Source organism: Chelonoidis abingdonii, chromosome 17, assembly GCF_003597395.2.
Source record: "Chelonoidis abingdonii isolate Lonesome George chromosome 17, CheloAbing_2.0, whole genome shotgun sequence".
NCBI classification, from domain to species: Eukaryota; Metazoa; Chordata; order Testudines; family Testudinidae; genus Chelonoidis; species Chelonoidis abingdonii.
The window spans coordinates 21,506,640-21,523,775 of record NC_133785.1 but is presented as its reverse complement, the minus strand read 5'-3'; the positions used below and the strand labels follow the sequence as shown (position 1 = coordinate 21,523,775).

Below are 17,136 nucleotides of genomic sequence, written 5' to 3'. Positions count from 1 at the left end.
CTGAGAGTCTCTTCTGGTTCATGTGGGATGTTCCTAAAATTTCCTGCTTCAAGGCTTCAGCCAGTCACCTGCAGAGATCAGGAAGAGATCTTGCAGTCCTGTCCTCCTCCCCCACTCCCATGTATTCTGGGGGGTTGTCTCCTTCCTCCAAAGCATCAGAGATGGTTACAGCTGGAGATGAAACCTTGGACAGGATGGGCCAGTGCTCTGAGGTGGCACCGTGCATTCTCTCTCTCTCTCTCTCATGCTTCACTGTCTTGTTCTTGTTTACATGCTAAGGGTCTAATGATTGCCATAGATACACTTGGGAAGAGATTTTCCCCCTTCCCTCCAGGTTAGATTGGCAGTGACATTCGGGGTTTTTTGCCTTCCCCTGCAGTGTGTGGATGTTGCTTGCTTGCCAGGATCCTTTGGGTACATTTCACATAAACAGTTTGCTGCCACTGAGGGGCTTCAGGCATTGGTGCACCTGTCCCTCCTGTTCTCTGCCTATGACACATAATAATCTAGTCTGCTGTGGGCTGTAATACTTTGGTCTAATTTCAGTTGTTTGGTTTAGGGAGCGGGTGCTGCGTGGTGTCGGTGGCTTGTGATATACAGAAGGTCAGACTAGATGTTCTGGTGGTCCCTTCTGGCCTCAAATTCTGTGACCTCCTACAGTGTAATAGTTCCATATTGACTCAGCACTGACTATGAAGAACGTTTCCTACTGAATGCAAACTCTCCTTGACAATAGTGAGAATAGATTTTTAAATATTTAATAGATATTTATATATTTCAGTGAAACTAGCATTTTCGAACATGGAGAGCAAGAACATTTTTAAAGCTATCCAAAATGTCTAGCATCTACATATATATGATTTAAATTGGCCGGATCCCAATGGAGCGACACTAATTTACACCTGAAGATCTGGCCCATTCTCAGATACCAGAAAAATGAAGCTAGCATTCCACACCAAATCTAAAGTTCTTAAAGGACACTATAATCAGGCCCAAAATTTAGACAAGCTTTTACAAATCTATCACCACTAAAAATGCTTCCAAGATTTTACCCTCTCTTAATTCAATGGTAACATTCGTTTTCCCATCAAGTAAACATTTCCCTGCAGTCCTGCCTTTTCAGCGTTGAAAACCTGAAAATGAAGTTGCCCATAAACAAAAATGTCACCAAAAGAGAAATGCAAAAAGCAAAGAAAAGATTTAAAACATAAATGGGATTTCAAACATTCTTTCAGCCTAAACTGGCTAAGAGGTTAGCAGCAAGTACAGACGTATTTATTTGCCACATACTGTTTGGTTTTGAAGTTGACAGATTTCCTCTCTGCATGATGAATAAACCTTTTTATTTTATCTGTCTTCTAAAAGAGAAAATAATAAAAACAAAAATGCCAGCTGGGAGGATGATGAATTCTAAGTAGAAAGTCCAGGCCAATTAACACCAAATGGTAGAGAAATATGTCACTCAGGCAGCCTATGAAGGCTGCCTCTGGGCTAATAAAGCATTTTCATTGAAAGATTGTCTTTCTATAAAAGTGCATCCACAGTATAAATATTTAGGGAAGGACCTGTGAATGGTTCTTAACAGAGGGTTGTCTTTAAGGCAGGTTTCAATGTAGTTCCTCGGGGTTACTTTTCAAAGGTCAATGGGAGCCTTGGGAAGCAATTTAAAAACATCCAGTCTTAAAACGGGGATGTACTGTTTATCTACTTTCCTTAAATGTAATGTTTGCTTTTGCTGATAAGTCAAAACCTGAGGTAAAAGCATCTGCAAGCAAAACAGCACTGTACTATAATGCCTGCAGCTCGGGGGGCAATTCTCTCCAGTACAGAGATCCCGCGCAAGGTTTATTCCTGCTGACTACCTACATATGTACCATAAAAAGCCTCACTCAGACAGACCCGTCCCTTAACACAGGATTTCAAGTGCATAAGGCTTGACACTAGCCCCCTTGTCCTGGGGTAAATTTCAGCACTAGTGCATAGGAAGGGTGGGTGAACATAGCCCTCAATTTAGCTACACTCCCTCCGTTCAGAAAATAGGGTGGAAATTGGAAGAAAACTGCCCTTTCATGTGAATTCTAGCATTTCTGCTTGCAAGTCAGTGGGAAATATTGCTGATTATTATTAGTATAGTAATACCACAGTGCAGTAAGTATCTTCCCTGCCTGAAGAGCTCACAGTCTAAGAATTACAAATGCAAAGGACATCTCTAACATCCTCTAGTTTAGAAATAGGTCATTTATGCCTCATTGTGGGCCTGATCCTGCATTTTTTTGCACACCCAAGGCCAGATCTTCAGCTCCCTCCTGCAGTCCCTCCCTTTGCTCCTTTGCACTGCTTCAGCAGCACACTGTAACCACAAAGGCAGTGGATCAGGGGGGCAGAGGTAGAAAAAAGTTATCTTTGCCCCTTTCTCAGTTACACCAGGTGCAGCACCAGTACAGTCTGACAGTTCATCGGGTGTTTGGGGTACACAAGGAATGTAGGATCAGGCCTGACACTGAATCGTTTCTACTTCTGGTCAATTCAAAATCAAGAAATGCAAAGTCACGTGCAAAACAATAGTTCAAAATATTAACTGAACTTATCTAAAACTAGAGTAGATACCATTAAAACCTCAACATTTGCCTCTCTAGTCCCCTGCAATGACTATCGTACTTTCCTATTCTTAGAAGAGGAGATAGCTCCTTAGTAATTGCACTGTGTCTCATGGTGACCTGCACCTTTGAAAAGCCTGAGAGAAGGAGAGATGAACAAACACTGGGAGTTCTAATGGCTTCCATTATACAAAACAAATTTTATGTTTGGTTCAAGTTTAGAATCTGTCCTTATTTTATCACTCTGGTAAACAGGCTTGACTAAGTCAGTGAAAACAGCAATAGTTTAGCCATATTTCACATAATATGGTTGGTTAATTAATTTAAAACTGGTTAGCAATTAGTTGGGCACCCATCAGCCATCCTTTCGGATGTAATTCATACATGCATGACTGCTGCTTACCCGTTTGTTAGCTTTGGGGGTGTGTGCGCATGGAGCTGTTGACAAAGACATATTGATGGTCTCATTCAAACAGGAAAAAGAAAGAGTAATGGAATTTTGACCAAGTACCTTCAGTTTTAGCTGTTCATTTATCTGAGGAAGATAATGGACATGGTAAATTAAGCCTTAGTTTTTGCTGACACTATTGTCCTACTACATGGTACTCCAGGAGATTTTTATCCATCTCTTCACCTGACAGCTTCCCAGGTCTGTGAAACACCTCTAACACATTTTGCTAGGATTTATGCCTCCTTAGCGCACAACTGAGTTCATTTCTTAATCAAGGGCAGGTTTCTATATTGAAAATATGCAGACATTCAAATGATTTTGAAGGGAAAATCTCTCTTCTGTCAAAACTGTGACTAAAAAGAAATGCAGAGGGTTCTGTAAAATGAGATGAAGTATGAGAAACTCCTCAAAGTTAAATTAAGTGAATTTGTCACAGTCCCACAGGGTTGTGATTTCCAACATGTTCAGATGTGATTTTCTGACATGCTTCATTCAGACCAGAAGTTGAGGGTGCTCAGAACAACATCTCACAGGATTGGGGCTTTAGTCTGCAATTTTCCAGGAGAACGCCCTCAAACAGAAATAAATTAGAATCACAGGGCAATTAATTCTTGGGAGATAGCCTAGCGTCAGCTACATTTTCTTCCGTGAGGACAAACCAAAGAAGCTTCTGGTTCGCAAATCTTCGGTCCATTCAACCTGTCCTGAGTCAACGTTAAACAATTCAACTGAGATTTTTAGAACCACCTAAGTGATTTGGATGCCAAATTTCATATAATCATAGAATATCAGGGTTGAAAGGGACCTCAGGAGGTCATCTAGTCCAACCGCCTGCTGAAACCAGGACCAATCCCCAACTTGCATTAACACTAATCAGAATTAGGCACCCATATCCTTTAGGAGACTTTGGAAATTTTAGTTGAATTTATGAAGGTCTCCTCAGTCTGATAGCGCACAGCTTCTTTTCAAACTAATAATGCCACAGGCCCATCTTTTCCAAGAAGCTATAGCCGGAAACTGAAATGACAAGTTACATCTTTCCAAGGCCATATTATTGCAAGTTTGACAAATTAGAAATAATCTGCAGGTTAAGTCTGGGTGCAAAAGTAGTATCAAAGGGAATAGGCAGAAATAAAACACAATGCATCTACCATCATCACATCGAACAGAAGAACTCAGACAGGATCAAAGGTGTTCCTGGTGCAAAACCACACTACACAGACAGCTAGTGTATAGTCTGGGAATGTTCATAATTTTTGACTCTGTTAGATCTGTGAATATTGGCACTTAGCGGGAGTTAAGTTTTGTACCTGAAATTCTAAAGACTGTAAAGTCTGGGTCTTTGAAGCCCAGCTCCACTTGTGAGTCAAATATCCATCTCTGTCCCTGACTGCTCCTCCTTCAAGATCCATCATCAGTGCAAGTGAACAGCTGGGCAGGACAGAAAGGGAAGTATTTGTTAGATTTATGTTGATTGGATGGAATGATAATAATAAACATCCAACACTCAAGGGAGAATTCTCAACGAAGATCTTTACACTCTTACGGAGAATCACATAAAACCAGTGCAACCCTGGGCTTCACTACTCAACAGCTTTGCTCTGTTCTGCTCCCCTCCCCTTTCATACACATTGCTCAGCTCTCTGATGACCTTTTCTACCTGAGTTATGGCCTGCATTGTAACCATCAGTTACGCCCACTGGTATTCAACTTTTACATACACCATTAATAAGCACCAATACCACTCTGTGCAAAGACTAATGGTCAGGAGAATTAATTATCTTTCTTAAAGAAAGAATGATGAGGATGATCATCATAAATGGTAAGTAAAAGGTCAGGTTAAGATTCTGTGATGGGTATTTTTAGTAAAAGTCAGGGACAGGTTGTGAGCACTAAATAAAATTGCAAGGAAGCCCGTGACCTGTCCCTGACTTTTACAAACAGAGCACTGCCAGGGCTTGCAGCTGTTCCAGCTCCATCACAGCTCCCCTGGCAGGGCTGACCACTGCTGCTTCAGCCCCAGATGGGCTGACCCAACCCCAGCCACTGGTCCGCAGGCTGGGGACTGCTGCTCTGCCAGCCCCAGGACTGACCGCTGCTGCTGTTCTGGCGGTGGCTGTTCAGCGGCCCCGGGGCTGACCACTGGCCAGCTGTTCAGTGACCCCAGGCCTGACTGCCGGCCAGCTATGCGGCGTGACCTCTGTGATAGAATCTTACCCTTAGTAATAGCAGACTCTTTTTATAGTATATTCAGTTATTATTAATGAGAAGGAACCATTTGATTGGAATTGAGACCTCTGGGTTTTGTTCCTTTGTTTGCCATCAACTAGCTATGTGCAGGGCCACTGAGAGCGGGTTCAGGCCTCGGTGAAAAAAAATTTTTGGCCCCCCCAGCAAGGGCAATCAGGCTACACAGGGCTGACAAAGCCAGGGAAGCTGGGCCCTGGGCCCCTTTCCGGACCACCAGGGCCTGGTAATTTGTACCAGCTTTCTCCTCCCACCTCCCCACTATGTGACTTCAGGAAAATCATTTAACTTCTTTGTGCCTTCAGCCTACTCATGTGTAAAATAGAGATGATAATGACTACTTCACAGGGCTTACTTAGGAAATATTTGTAAAGTATGCTGGTGTCCTCAGATGGGAAAGCACTCCAGGAGTGTAGAGTCTTATGCACAACACAAATGGAACCAATACAGAATTACCAAGAACCCAGTCTTGCCAACACTTGAGCACATAAGTAAATTTATGCATGAGCTGTCACTGGGATAGTTGCGCATGTGCATAAAGGTTACTTGGGTGATTAAGTGTTTGCAGGATTGAGGCCTAAACTGACGAGAACCCACCAAAATAGCCCACTAATAATTAAAATGTCCTTGCACACCTCTTCTTGAACTGATATGGGAACATTGTCTAATGAACATCCAGAGCAGAAGATGGGGAAAGGCCTGTGAGATAAATGAAGGAGGGCAGGGGTAGCCCCTGTTTATGAACATCCAGCCAGCCAGTTAGCTGTAAAATCCCTCTTGGTGTCTGTTCTCTGCTTGCTTTACCTGTAAAGGGTTAACAAGCCCACAGGTGAAAGGAAAGGAGTGGACACCTGATCAAAAGAGCCAATGGGAAGGCTAGAACTTTTAAATTTTAGAAAGAAACTTTCCCTTTGTTTGTTGTTCTCTGAGCTGCAGGGACAGAGCAGCAATGCTGTGTAAGGCTTGAACCAGGTATGAAAATTCATGTTCCATACCTAGAAGAAATTAATTGGATAGGGAATGTTTAGTTAGATGCTATCAGGTTTATTTTTTGTTTTGGCTTGTGGATCTCCTCTGTACTAACCCCAGATGCTTTTGTTTGCTTGCAACCTTTAAGCTGAGCCCCCAAGAAAGCTATTTTGGGTGATTAATTTTTGTAATTGTATCTTTTAAGATCAAGCAAAAAGCCTAAGTTTACCTTTTTAAAGAACAGGATTGGATTTTTGGTGTCCTAAGAGGTTTGTGCATATGCTGTTTGATTAGCTGATAGAAAACAAAGGAAATTAGCTGTGGCTTTCTCAGCCCTTCCCTGTAGGGGAGAGTGTGAAAGTGCTTGAGGGTACTGGACACGGAATTCCCAAGTGCCCCTTCCTGAGTTCAAAGGGGTTTTTTTGCATTTGAGTGGTGGCAGTGTTTACCAAGCCAAGGTCAGAGAGAAACTGTAACCTTGGGAGTTTAATACAAGCCTGGAGGGGCCAGTATTAATTTTTAAAATCCTTGAGGGCCCCCACTTACTGCACTTGGAGTGACAGAGTGGGGATTTAGCCTTGACAGCCTGCAAGGGCTTTGAAAGTAAAGACAAGCAGCATCTGTTTGATACACTAGAGAAGGGGGTCCTGATCTAAGTCTGGGGCTGCTAGGTGCTATGGTAATACAAATAAATAAATAATCATAAAGTATTAAAAATCAAAATCTGAGAGCACTGGCAAGTCCTCAGACCATGAAATGTTACAGTTTAGAAAGACTTCTCCCCATCAGCCCTCTGGATGCTTTAAAACCCCTGGGGTTGCCATTTGTCAGCTGTGTGCTCTGACAGGGTTGCACCTGTAATAGAAAGTCATTGCATGCACTAGGCATCAGTAGGCTTTCTCCCTTTATGTACTGCACAGGTTACAATGCTAGCTGCAAATATTTTAAGTTCTCTCACGAAAGATGCTCTTCTGTGTTTGAGCTATGGTTCTTGTTTCTTTCAATCTGGTTTTGATATATGCCACTGTATCGTTTACTGCTCCATCCACTGTTTCCACCACCATCTATACCAGTGCAATAAGCCACCATTTCTGGTAGTTGGGCACTCAGTCAATTGCTTAAATTAGATCCTCCTGGCCTGATTTTTCAGAGGTGTTGAATTCCTACATTTCCCAGGGTTCAATGGAAGCTGCTCAACAGCTCTGGAAAATGGGCATCGGTATTCTGCCCCCCTCCCCCCCGCACACATATTATCTACACTATAGAAGGAGGTTATAATCCACTCACCTGGCTTTGAAGGAATAACGCACACATGCCTGATAGTCAGCTATAAAAGAAGCCAGAAGAGCTAGACTTGGAGCATTATTAAAGAGAAGGGTGATTGTTTTTCCCACACAGCACATGGGGAACTGGCAAGCAGCAATATTTCCTGTTGGGTAACTTATACATATTGTTAAGTACTGTCAACACTTGTATATAAGAGACCTTCTGGGATGCTCTGCCCAACTACATCTTGCCACATTATAGGTAGCACCAGCTCCAGTTCGTGCATTTGGACCTCACAGTACCCAGGACATTTTTGGCCTCCAAGGCAATCATACTGTATTTGTTTTGTTCCCCTCCTTTCCCCACCATCAGACCAGCCCCATTTCCTGAAGCTCACAATACCCTGGCAGAAGCATAAGTTCTGGACCACATAATAGCCTCTAAGTGAATACCTTTGCCCTACATTTCTGGAACCAGCTCCACTCACATGTCCACTCGAACCAGAGTTTGACAATATTCAGGGCACAGTATGAGATCTATGATTTTGGGCTATACTTTTGATCAAACTTTTGTAATATTAAGGAACAAGAGAATTTCCTTAGCGAGCAAGGAGTTTGTTAGTTCCTTAGTACTGATGATATGTGCATGCTGCTAAACTATTAGAGATTAGGCTGAATAAAGATTGTCTGACGGAGCACAGGGTCTGTCTCTCGCTCGAGCGCCAGTTCTTTAAGGGCTTAATTCAGTGACGTCTTCACAACCAACACTGCAGCGATTGATTCATTTAACCAAAGTGAGGAGCTAGAGACAGAATCCAGAAAGGAAGCATGTCGCCAAATGAGCCCTTTGTGTTTTATATACGGTGTTAGAAAGCAGAGACTGGATAAAACGTGATGAATGGCTTCATTGAAACTAGAGAAATGATATGAATTTTTTGACTAGGAGCTTTAAATTCTTAATTCCCAGTTCAGTCAAAAGGTCAAACTGCACATGAGCTCTTGGGAAACTATCACAGATTGAACTACAAAGGAGCTGAACGGTAGTGAGCACAAATTGCCTCCGAGATGGAGTGAGGGATTCAGTGGTAGTTCAGACAGTACTCTTGTCCCTTCTTGCCTCTTAACAGTCTGTGAACTCCCTGAAGGACTGGAACTGAAAGTTTAATTTATGAAAATTAAATTATGCTGGGCAAGAAGCTGCTTTTCTCCCCAGTATCCCCAACAATTTCAGAGTCTTTTGGGGGATGGACAGGGTTATTAATTATGAATGGCAGCTGAACGCCAGTGTTTCCAGCTGTGCTCTGCAAAGGGGTTTTCAGTGAAAATCACCGGCCTACAATTAGCATTGGGAAAACTTGCTCGGGTAGCACAAAAAATGGATCCAAAACTTGGAGTGTTCTTTGAACCTGAACTGGAATTATCTGGGGATTCAAACCAGCCTGGTTACATTTCTAAACGTACTAAAGTGCATTGTTAGCACTTTCATGCAGGGACCATCTTTTTGTTCTGAGTTTGTACAGCACCAAGCACAGAGGGGGGTCCTGCTCCAGGCCTGGGGCTCCCAGGTGCTACTACCATATGAAGAATAATACCTTTAAATGTCTTTGAGCAGCCTGATCGTAATTAGGACCAGAAGCAAAAGGGACAAAATCTAATGTAATCTATTCCATCTGTCTAATCTAAATGTTTACACTACCTTAATCATCCCGGCATCTGAGCGCCAGCAGTGGTTGCACTTTCTACCAGTTTGAGAGATTCCACCAGTTATAATAGAAATCTCTCTCTGGCCAGTAAAATCTTTAAAAGGAATAGAAACATTTTAAGTGTGACCGTAGTAAATGTCACAAAAGGGGATTTTCTTATGGTCTCTCCAGCCCAGGAAAAAGCCCCAGGAATCACCTGCTCCCATGAGATTCACATCACAGTTTGGCTGGCCAATGATATCTGGATGTCTTAGGTGAGGTTTGGCTGACTATCTGAGCTTCTTAGTGCCTGGTAAACCAAACAGTTGAGTCTTCTGGCATTCACCCATCCCTAGCTGTTAGCAATGGTTCATGTAAGGACAAGATGGACGACAGGGGATGGATCACTTGGTGGTTACCTGTTCTGTTCTTTCCCTCTGGGGCACTGTCCACTGTCGGAAGACAGGATACTGGGCTAGATGGATCATTGGTCTGACCCAGCATAGCCATTCTTATGTCGACATGGAAAAAGCAAATTACTTTCTCCAGTTCCCACTGACTTCAATCAGAGGGAGATTAGGTCCTAAATGTGGGACTTCATCCAGCAGTCAGGAGAGAACCAAAGCAAATGCTATACAATGCTTTTATAGACCATGCTTCCACTTTTTGTTTCAACGTGGCTTGAGCACACCTTCTGGTAGAATCCATTGGCTGGCTCTCTGATCTCTTGGATCAAGACAAATCAATAGGCTATGCTGGAAGAGTGGCACAATTTAGTTTCAATTGAGGGACTAGGAAAGGTTAATCTGCCATTGAGTGCTTACAGGAAATCAGATCAAAGTAGCCTGCAGGAATCCACTGAGCCTCAAAGCATCCGGAGAACTCATCTTCTCTCTCAACTATGTTATCCTGGGTTGTTATGTAATACAAGGGTGTGTAACAGTCAGAAGTGTGTGTGTGTGTGCCTGACTAAATCTGATCACTTTCCAGTCTGAATTTTCTCTTAGACCCATGAAAAAGCACTGTTCTCCTTCCATTTCAAGATCTTGCCACTATAAATCCTCCCCTCCCAGTCCCTCACCAAAAAATATCTAAATCATGTATGAACACTATTTTCCTCTCAGATGTACCAGGGGTTGATTTCTCCTTAGTATGAGCATTCAGTAACTATCTACAATATTTTGTTCCTCTTTGGACATCCATAGAGAACTAATCCGAAAGCCTGGCTCCCTCAGCAACTCGTTCTTTGTACGGTGTACTGTACATTTGGATATTTCACCAAGGAAAGGCAATCGTACTTGTGCTGCTACTATATGGCTCAGGGGGATTAGTGTCGAGAGAGCCTATGTTAATCTAGGGCCAGATACTAAGTGACCAGTTTGTGGCTGTGGAGTGGCACAGAAGAAGCATCTCCTGTAAATCCCGTTATAACCCACCCTTCTCCCTTGGTTTCAGTAGAAGGATACAAAATAAATGCTGTCCCATCAGGAAAGGCAAAATAGAGCTTTGGTGGTTTAGGCTTGCGTTCTGTTGGTAGTGGGACCATCTGCCCACCTTTTCTAGAGGAGATGGACGGTGACCCGAGCACAGTGGCATAGTTTCGCACTATTAGGGGCTTGGTATGGCCCTTTGCTTTCATTGCAGCCTTCTCTTCCTCTCTAAAGTGAACAGGAATAAATGAATTGTCTGTCTCTGAAACAGTCCAAATTCATGAAGCCAGGGGGCGAGGCCCTCAGCTGGCATGAACAGGTGTGGCTCTAGTGATTTCATTGATTTATACCAGCTGAGGGTCTGGCCCTCTGCATTTATTTTGAAATTACTACTGTACAAATCAGGCTTTTTTTTTTTTTTTGACTCCTTTGTCAAGAAAGGGCTCTGTCCACTTTTCTTTTTGAAGAATCTTACTAATTTTTTTCTCTCTCTCCGTCTGTTTTAAAGTAGCAAGTTTCCTGCTTCTGAAAGGTAACGGATAAAAAGAAATGCATCCACAAAACAAATAACACACAATGAGAAACAGTGCAAGCTACTGCCAAGCCTCTCCACTCGCTAACGTGCTCCATCCCTGACCTGGGGGGGGAACATCTCTAGAAGTGAGAGGGATGTTCAATCACAAGGGCTCTTTCAGTCAGTTCTTGGCCTCTCTTTTGGGATTACCACACAGAGCATCCTTCAGTGCCAATGTTTTGTCATGTGGATATCTAGCCAATGGGAACCAGATGAGAGACTGGTCACCAACTAGCCATCCAATGGTAACCACTACCAGCCTGGCAATATAGACATGAAAAGTTCATTCCTCACTAGCAATTCTCTGAACCACCCATTCCTTCTTTCGATAGCACTCTGTTGGCTATAGTTTTAATGTTTTTTTGGCCCCCCAGTGATGTAATACTCTACATCTTGAAAGTAACATTCTATTCCCTGACTGAATTCATCCCCTTCCATTTTCTGATACTGATCGTTTCCCCCACTTTACATTTCTAATAGGGTCTAAAACCAACTATCTTCTTGTGGTCAGGAAAGTTCCAAGGGAACATTTCTCACAAATAGAAGCCTTAACCATAGTATCCTCAATCAATTCCAATTTGGGTAATTACAGAGTGTGTCATCATAAATTCCCCCTGCAGTTTCAATTTCAAAAAACTAACCTTTTGCTTCCCCTCCTCTGACACTGTTGTGGGATGCAGATTGGAAGTTGTGAGAAGTTATCTTCCAGAGAACCTTGCTGGCACTCTAGTCTTTCAATTCAAGTCAGCTACCTGGGAAGGAGGGCCTATAGCCCATGGCCAATACGAAGTGTTGTGACAGATAAACAAACATAACTCTTTAAAATGCCTATTTCCTTGAACCTGAAGTTAATCAGACAAGAGAAACCTACCAGCCAAAAACAGTTTTAGAGATATGAGCCCTCATGCTTCAATGTAAACCAGCCACTAACTGAGATGGATTAGGAAGAAACTTCTCCTGTGGGTGGATTTTTCCATAATTGTCCCTTATGGTGTTGTCTTCCTATCAAAAAATCTATTGCTGGCCACTGCTGGAGACATGATATTGAACAAGACTGACCATAGATCTGATCTGACATGGACTTTTCTGTGTTCCTATCCCACCACTTAGTCCTTTTCCCACCCATGCCTTAGGCTTTAGCCTTGGTCATTGGAGATGCTTACATATGTTGGCACATTTCTCTGAGCTTCTGCCTGGCTTCAGGGCATGGGTCATGCTGATGGTCAACATTTATTGCTTCCTGCATAGGTTTGAATTTAGGGGAACCTGCAAAAGTAAATGTTGAGACAAAGACTAAAAGCAGCCAGTCTCCTAAACTGTCCTTCTTATTGCCCTTGCCCTGAGAATCTGCACAAAGGGATGGGGGAGCTAAGGTTACATTAACCCCCTTTTCACCATAGACAAGTTGTTCCTATCAGAAAGCTTTATTAATTCCCCCCCCCCCCCATAGTACCCTTTTCAGCCCCTGCTTCATCACATCTACACACTACTGTAATTAAAGCCATCTGAAACATGGGAATAGTTTTCATGAAAATGTTCTCTCCTTTTTCATGACAAAATTTATAAGCAGCTGTAACTGGTAATGGAATAAAGTAGAAGTCAATATATGCAATACACACATGGGAACACTAGAAAGGGGTTCTGGGAAGAAGCCTTGAAGGGGAAAAAAGTAGAATACCAAAATGGAACACAATGCTACATTCATTTGAATAAAAAGATCCTGAAGATTGCTTGTTTAGATGGGGGGAGAAAAGATGATCCAGGAGTTAGGTTGCTAGCTGGGAAGTCGGAGATGTGGGATCAGTTCCTTGCTCTGCTACAGATCTCCTGTATGAGCTTGGACAAGTCACTTAGCCTTTCTGTGCCTTACTTCTCCATCCGTAAAATGGAGAGAATAGCACTGACCTATCTCAAAGGGGCACTGGTGGGTAAATACATATGTTAAAAAGATTGTAAGGCACTTAGTATAATAATGGGAGCCATATATGTACCTAAGACGGATAGTTCAGGGCAAAACTTCACCCAGGCTGTATAGCATCTCCCATTGTTTGCTGGTATATTTGCCTGTGTAGACTGTAGTCAGGAATGAAGCTGATATTAATAATGCAGATGAGGGATTCCCCCACCCTGGCTGCCACAAACTCCTATATGGGCCTTTCTTTTGGCTGAAGCACTCGCTATTCATGGTGAGGGCATCGCGCTTACCTGGGGCCTTTGGTAGTTTGTTTTCCTTTGATGCGAGTGAGAAGGTGAGGCAGGACACAGAGACTTGATGTATTAGTTGAATGGTGGAGGAAATAGGGATGGGCTTGCAGCTGACGTGTGACACTGGGATTAAGCAGAAACCAGGGTTTAGAAGTTAAAACCAACCAACCAAGAGCTTGCAAATGAAACTAGCTATGGAAATAAAGACAGATGCCTCAGTTGTGTCACAATTCTTGTCAGCCTGATTCATAAACCCGGGGCTGGAGGAAGAAAGGAAAGATGTTTCTGGGGTTAAAGCACTGAACTGGGACTCAGGCGATCTGGGCTCAATTCCCCACTTTTCATAGCCTTTTGCAAGACCTTGAGCAAGTCACTCAGTCTCTCTTTGCCTCATCTGTAAAATGGGATTATGGTTATACTTCCTTCTCCACGCCCTTTGTCTGTCTTGCCTATGTAGCCTGGGAGCTCTTCTTTGTTCACAGTTTAGCACAGTAGGGTCCCACACTTGGTTGGAGCCCTTAATAATAATGAATATAGTACAGTGAATAGTACTAAAGAGGTGGGAAATCTATTTATTGTGGACAGAGGAGGGCACTAGGACTGAGGAATCCTGGGTTCTTTTCTTAGCTCTGCCATTAATTTTCTGTCAAGTAATTTCTCAGTGCCTCAGTTCCCCCTCTCTGTAAAATGGATACCTTCATGGAATACTGTGAGAATTCATTAGCATGTGTAAATCCCTTTTGAGAGCCTTGTAAGAAAAGGCACACTTATACAGGCAAACTATTAGGCTTATTTATTTTATTTCCCATAAGAAGGATACAATTGTATCACAGCCTTCAAAAACCTGGATACCATTTTCTATCCCCACCTCTTTTTCTGGGTGCTTGTGCCATTAATTCAGCAGCCTCCTCCTGGTTCTTGGGACATAGCAGCTGACCTGCCTCCAAAAACTTTCTGGTAACCTCATCGGAACTACATCCTGAGGGGAAAAAAATCAAGTTGAAAAAAATTAGAAGTCTCTTCCTGTTAATGTCATCTTCTATCAATAAATTAGAGTTTCTCCCTAAGATAACAAGTGCATAGAAGTGTTAATATGCTTTTTCCTCTAGAGCCAATAATGATGTGATTCAAAAAGTTTGACATATGAGGCAGTACAGAAAATTGTGTCTCTCAGATGCTTAGCTGGTGGGTCTTGCTCACATGCTTGGGATCACATTCTAGGGAGTGGGAATGAAGTTTTTCACAGGTCAGATTGGCAGGGACCTGGGAGAGGGGGGTTTCACCTTCCTCTAGCATGTGGGTGGGGGGAGTGTTTGCTTACTAGGCTCATCTGGGCACACTCACCACATTGGTTCTCTGCCATTGCAGGGGCCTCAGGCATGGATGCACCTAGATCCTTCCCATTCTCTGCCTGTGGCACACAATAGTTTACTCTCCAGAGTAGGGCCGCCCAGAGGATTCAGGGGGCCTGGGGCAAAGCGGGGGAGCTGCGGCGCTTGTACTCATCTGGCAACACTCCGGGTCTTCGGCTGCATTTCAGTGGCAGGGGGCCTTCAGGTGCTCTGCCTCTCCAGCAGCACTGAAGAGCCCCCCGCCACCGAAATGCCGCTGAAGACCCCGGACCGCCGCTGGGCCAGGGCTTGCGGGGCCCCTGTGGGGCCCGGGGAAAATTGCCCCACTTGCCCCCCCCCCCCCCGCCCCGAGTGGCCTTGCTCCAGATGGCTGTAAGACTTCAGTCTAATCCAGGTGATGGGGCTCAGTTCAAGAGTAACTAGGTGTGGGTAGTGGTCTGATGCGCAGGAGGTCAGATTAGATGATCTGTGGATCCCTTCTGGCCTTAAACTCTATGACTGACAACTATGTAGAAAGTTACCTGAATTGCCTTATCTGCTCAAAGGCATTGAACAAATGTAGAGATAACTAGGTTGAATGAATATCTAAGGGCTTCTCCATGCTAGGGTCACAAGCACACTTGCTACAATCATATTTTAACATGGTTAATGAGGGCAAGGGGTTACCATAGAGGTTCTAGCATAGCTTCCCAGACCAGGGACAGGTTCCATTGTGGTGACTGCTGTGTTCTGTCGATGTAGTGAAAGAAAACTAGAGGTAACTGAGGTGTCCTTACCAGTAACAGAATCAATCATCGCCTTCATCTTCAGCTTGAGGAGTTCGCTCAGCAGGTGGACTGACCTTTGCTGGAACTTGAGAAGTATTTGTTGATTTTCTGCTGAAGGAGACAGATAGCTGGGCTCTGATATTGTGCTTTTGGGGAGAGATTTCCTCCGTGTATGGCTCTTGTAGGTAGTGCTAGAGAAAGATGTTTCCATGGTATGGACTAAATGGACAACAGGACAGTACTCTCCAATGATGACTTTCCTCTCTGTCGTTATTGTTAGCTCCTCCCATGTGAACTCAAAGAGGTTCTTGACCCCTCGTGGCACATGGATGTCCAGTTTATGGCATAATGCAAGTACCTGGATGATTTGGGCCAGCATTTCCGGTGCTGTCACTTTGAACTTTTCATATAACTTGGCATCACTTCTTTTGGCACTCATATCACCCATGTAGCTATTTCACTTGTGGGTATTTCATTGGATGTGATCTATGGGAAAAGATGATAAAACAAAATCTATCTTCCATCATAGGCCTACGCTGCAGACGAGGTGACCAAAAGGAATATGTAAAAGGTGTTAGTAATGGTTAAATTTGATTAATAGTTTACTGATGAAGGTATTAATTGATCCTGGTGGATTGTGAAGTGGATTAAGCTTTGCAAATGGATCGCTTCCCCCAGTACTGAAAAGAAGCCACCTCTGTTGGAATGTGGCCGTTATTTAACTCGACGGAGGAATTTCAGACTGTTTTTCTTGTTGTTTCAAGCATGCCCTGGGTGTGCATGAGTTTACAGTTTAAGTTGGCCACATCAAAACGAAGGATGGGGTAAAGCATGGGAGAGAACAGACGTAGAAAGGTGAAAGATAATAAAAAGATAGCTATAATTGCTATGTACTTGACTTGTTTTGACTTTTTAAAATTAATGTATTCAAATTTATGAACAGTGAGCCAAATCCTGATGCACTGGATCTACTCTGGATTTGGCCTCTAAAAGTTAATGTTACAAGTATCTTAGATAAATCAGCTTGATTTATATTAGTATTAATGAGAACAGAATCTAGTGCAATGTCTGAGTTGAAGAACAAAGTGAATGGGAATATCATATGCAGCTGAAACAGCAAAGGGAATTTAAATGTATATGAGATATCAAAAGAGTTATCTGAATACAAGTCATTTGTGGTACCAGGTCTCAGAAGCTGTCAAACTGCAATGCTTGTCATAAACATCAGATTACGTCTATAGATGATTTTGACAACCCCTGTTCTGTATACATGAGGCTACACCAGGTTCTCTTAATTGAGTATATGAGTATTTGTTTGGCCAGTACTATGTGTTTAATGCCTGATCTAACTCTGTGTGCATATTTAGATCAACTGAAAAATAGGGTTTGATTCTCATAGTTGAGGTATGCAAGTGTAGATGCAAAATGAAGGCACAGCTGTATCCCTAATTTGCATAGACAGTTGCTATACCTGTATGCAGAAATCATATAGATGTTGTACACACGTGTATTTAATTAGATAATTGCATGCACAAATACTTATGTGTAATCATAGTACTGACATTTGAAATATTGGGTGCACAATTGGATACTAAAC

General features: G+C 42.9%; 1 protein-coding gene across 1 annotated transcript in view; it reads right to left on the bottom strand.

Annotated features, from left to right (window-relative positions):
• C17H3orf20 (chromosome 17 C3orf20 homolog) overlaps window positions 1-15,978 on the bottom strand; it is a 53,056-nt gene extending 37,078 nt beyond the window's left edge. Inside the window, exons 1-8 of the mRNA XM_032784284.2 lie at window positions 15,549-15,978; window positions 14,289-14,399; window positions 13,421-13,543; window positions 12,379-12,481; window positions 10,678-10,869; window positions 7,552-7,704; window positions 4,359-4,479; window positions 3,001-3,132 (exon numbers count right to left, since the gene is read on the bottom strand). Coding sequence (XP_032640175.1) covers window positions 3,001-3,132; window positions 4,359-4,479; window positions 7,552-7,704; window positions 10,678-10,869; window positions 12,379-12,481; window positions 13,421-13,543; window positions 14,289-14,399; window positions 15,549-15,978 — 1,365 coding nt within the window. The remainder of the gene's footprint in view (window positions 1-3,000; window positions 3,133-4,358; window positions 4,480-7,551; window positions 7,705-10,677; window positions 10,870-12,378; window positions 12,482-13,420; window positions 13,544-14,288; window positions 14,400-15,548) is intronic.
• Window positions 15,979-17,136: the final 1,158 nt, after the last annotated feature.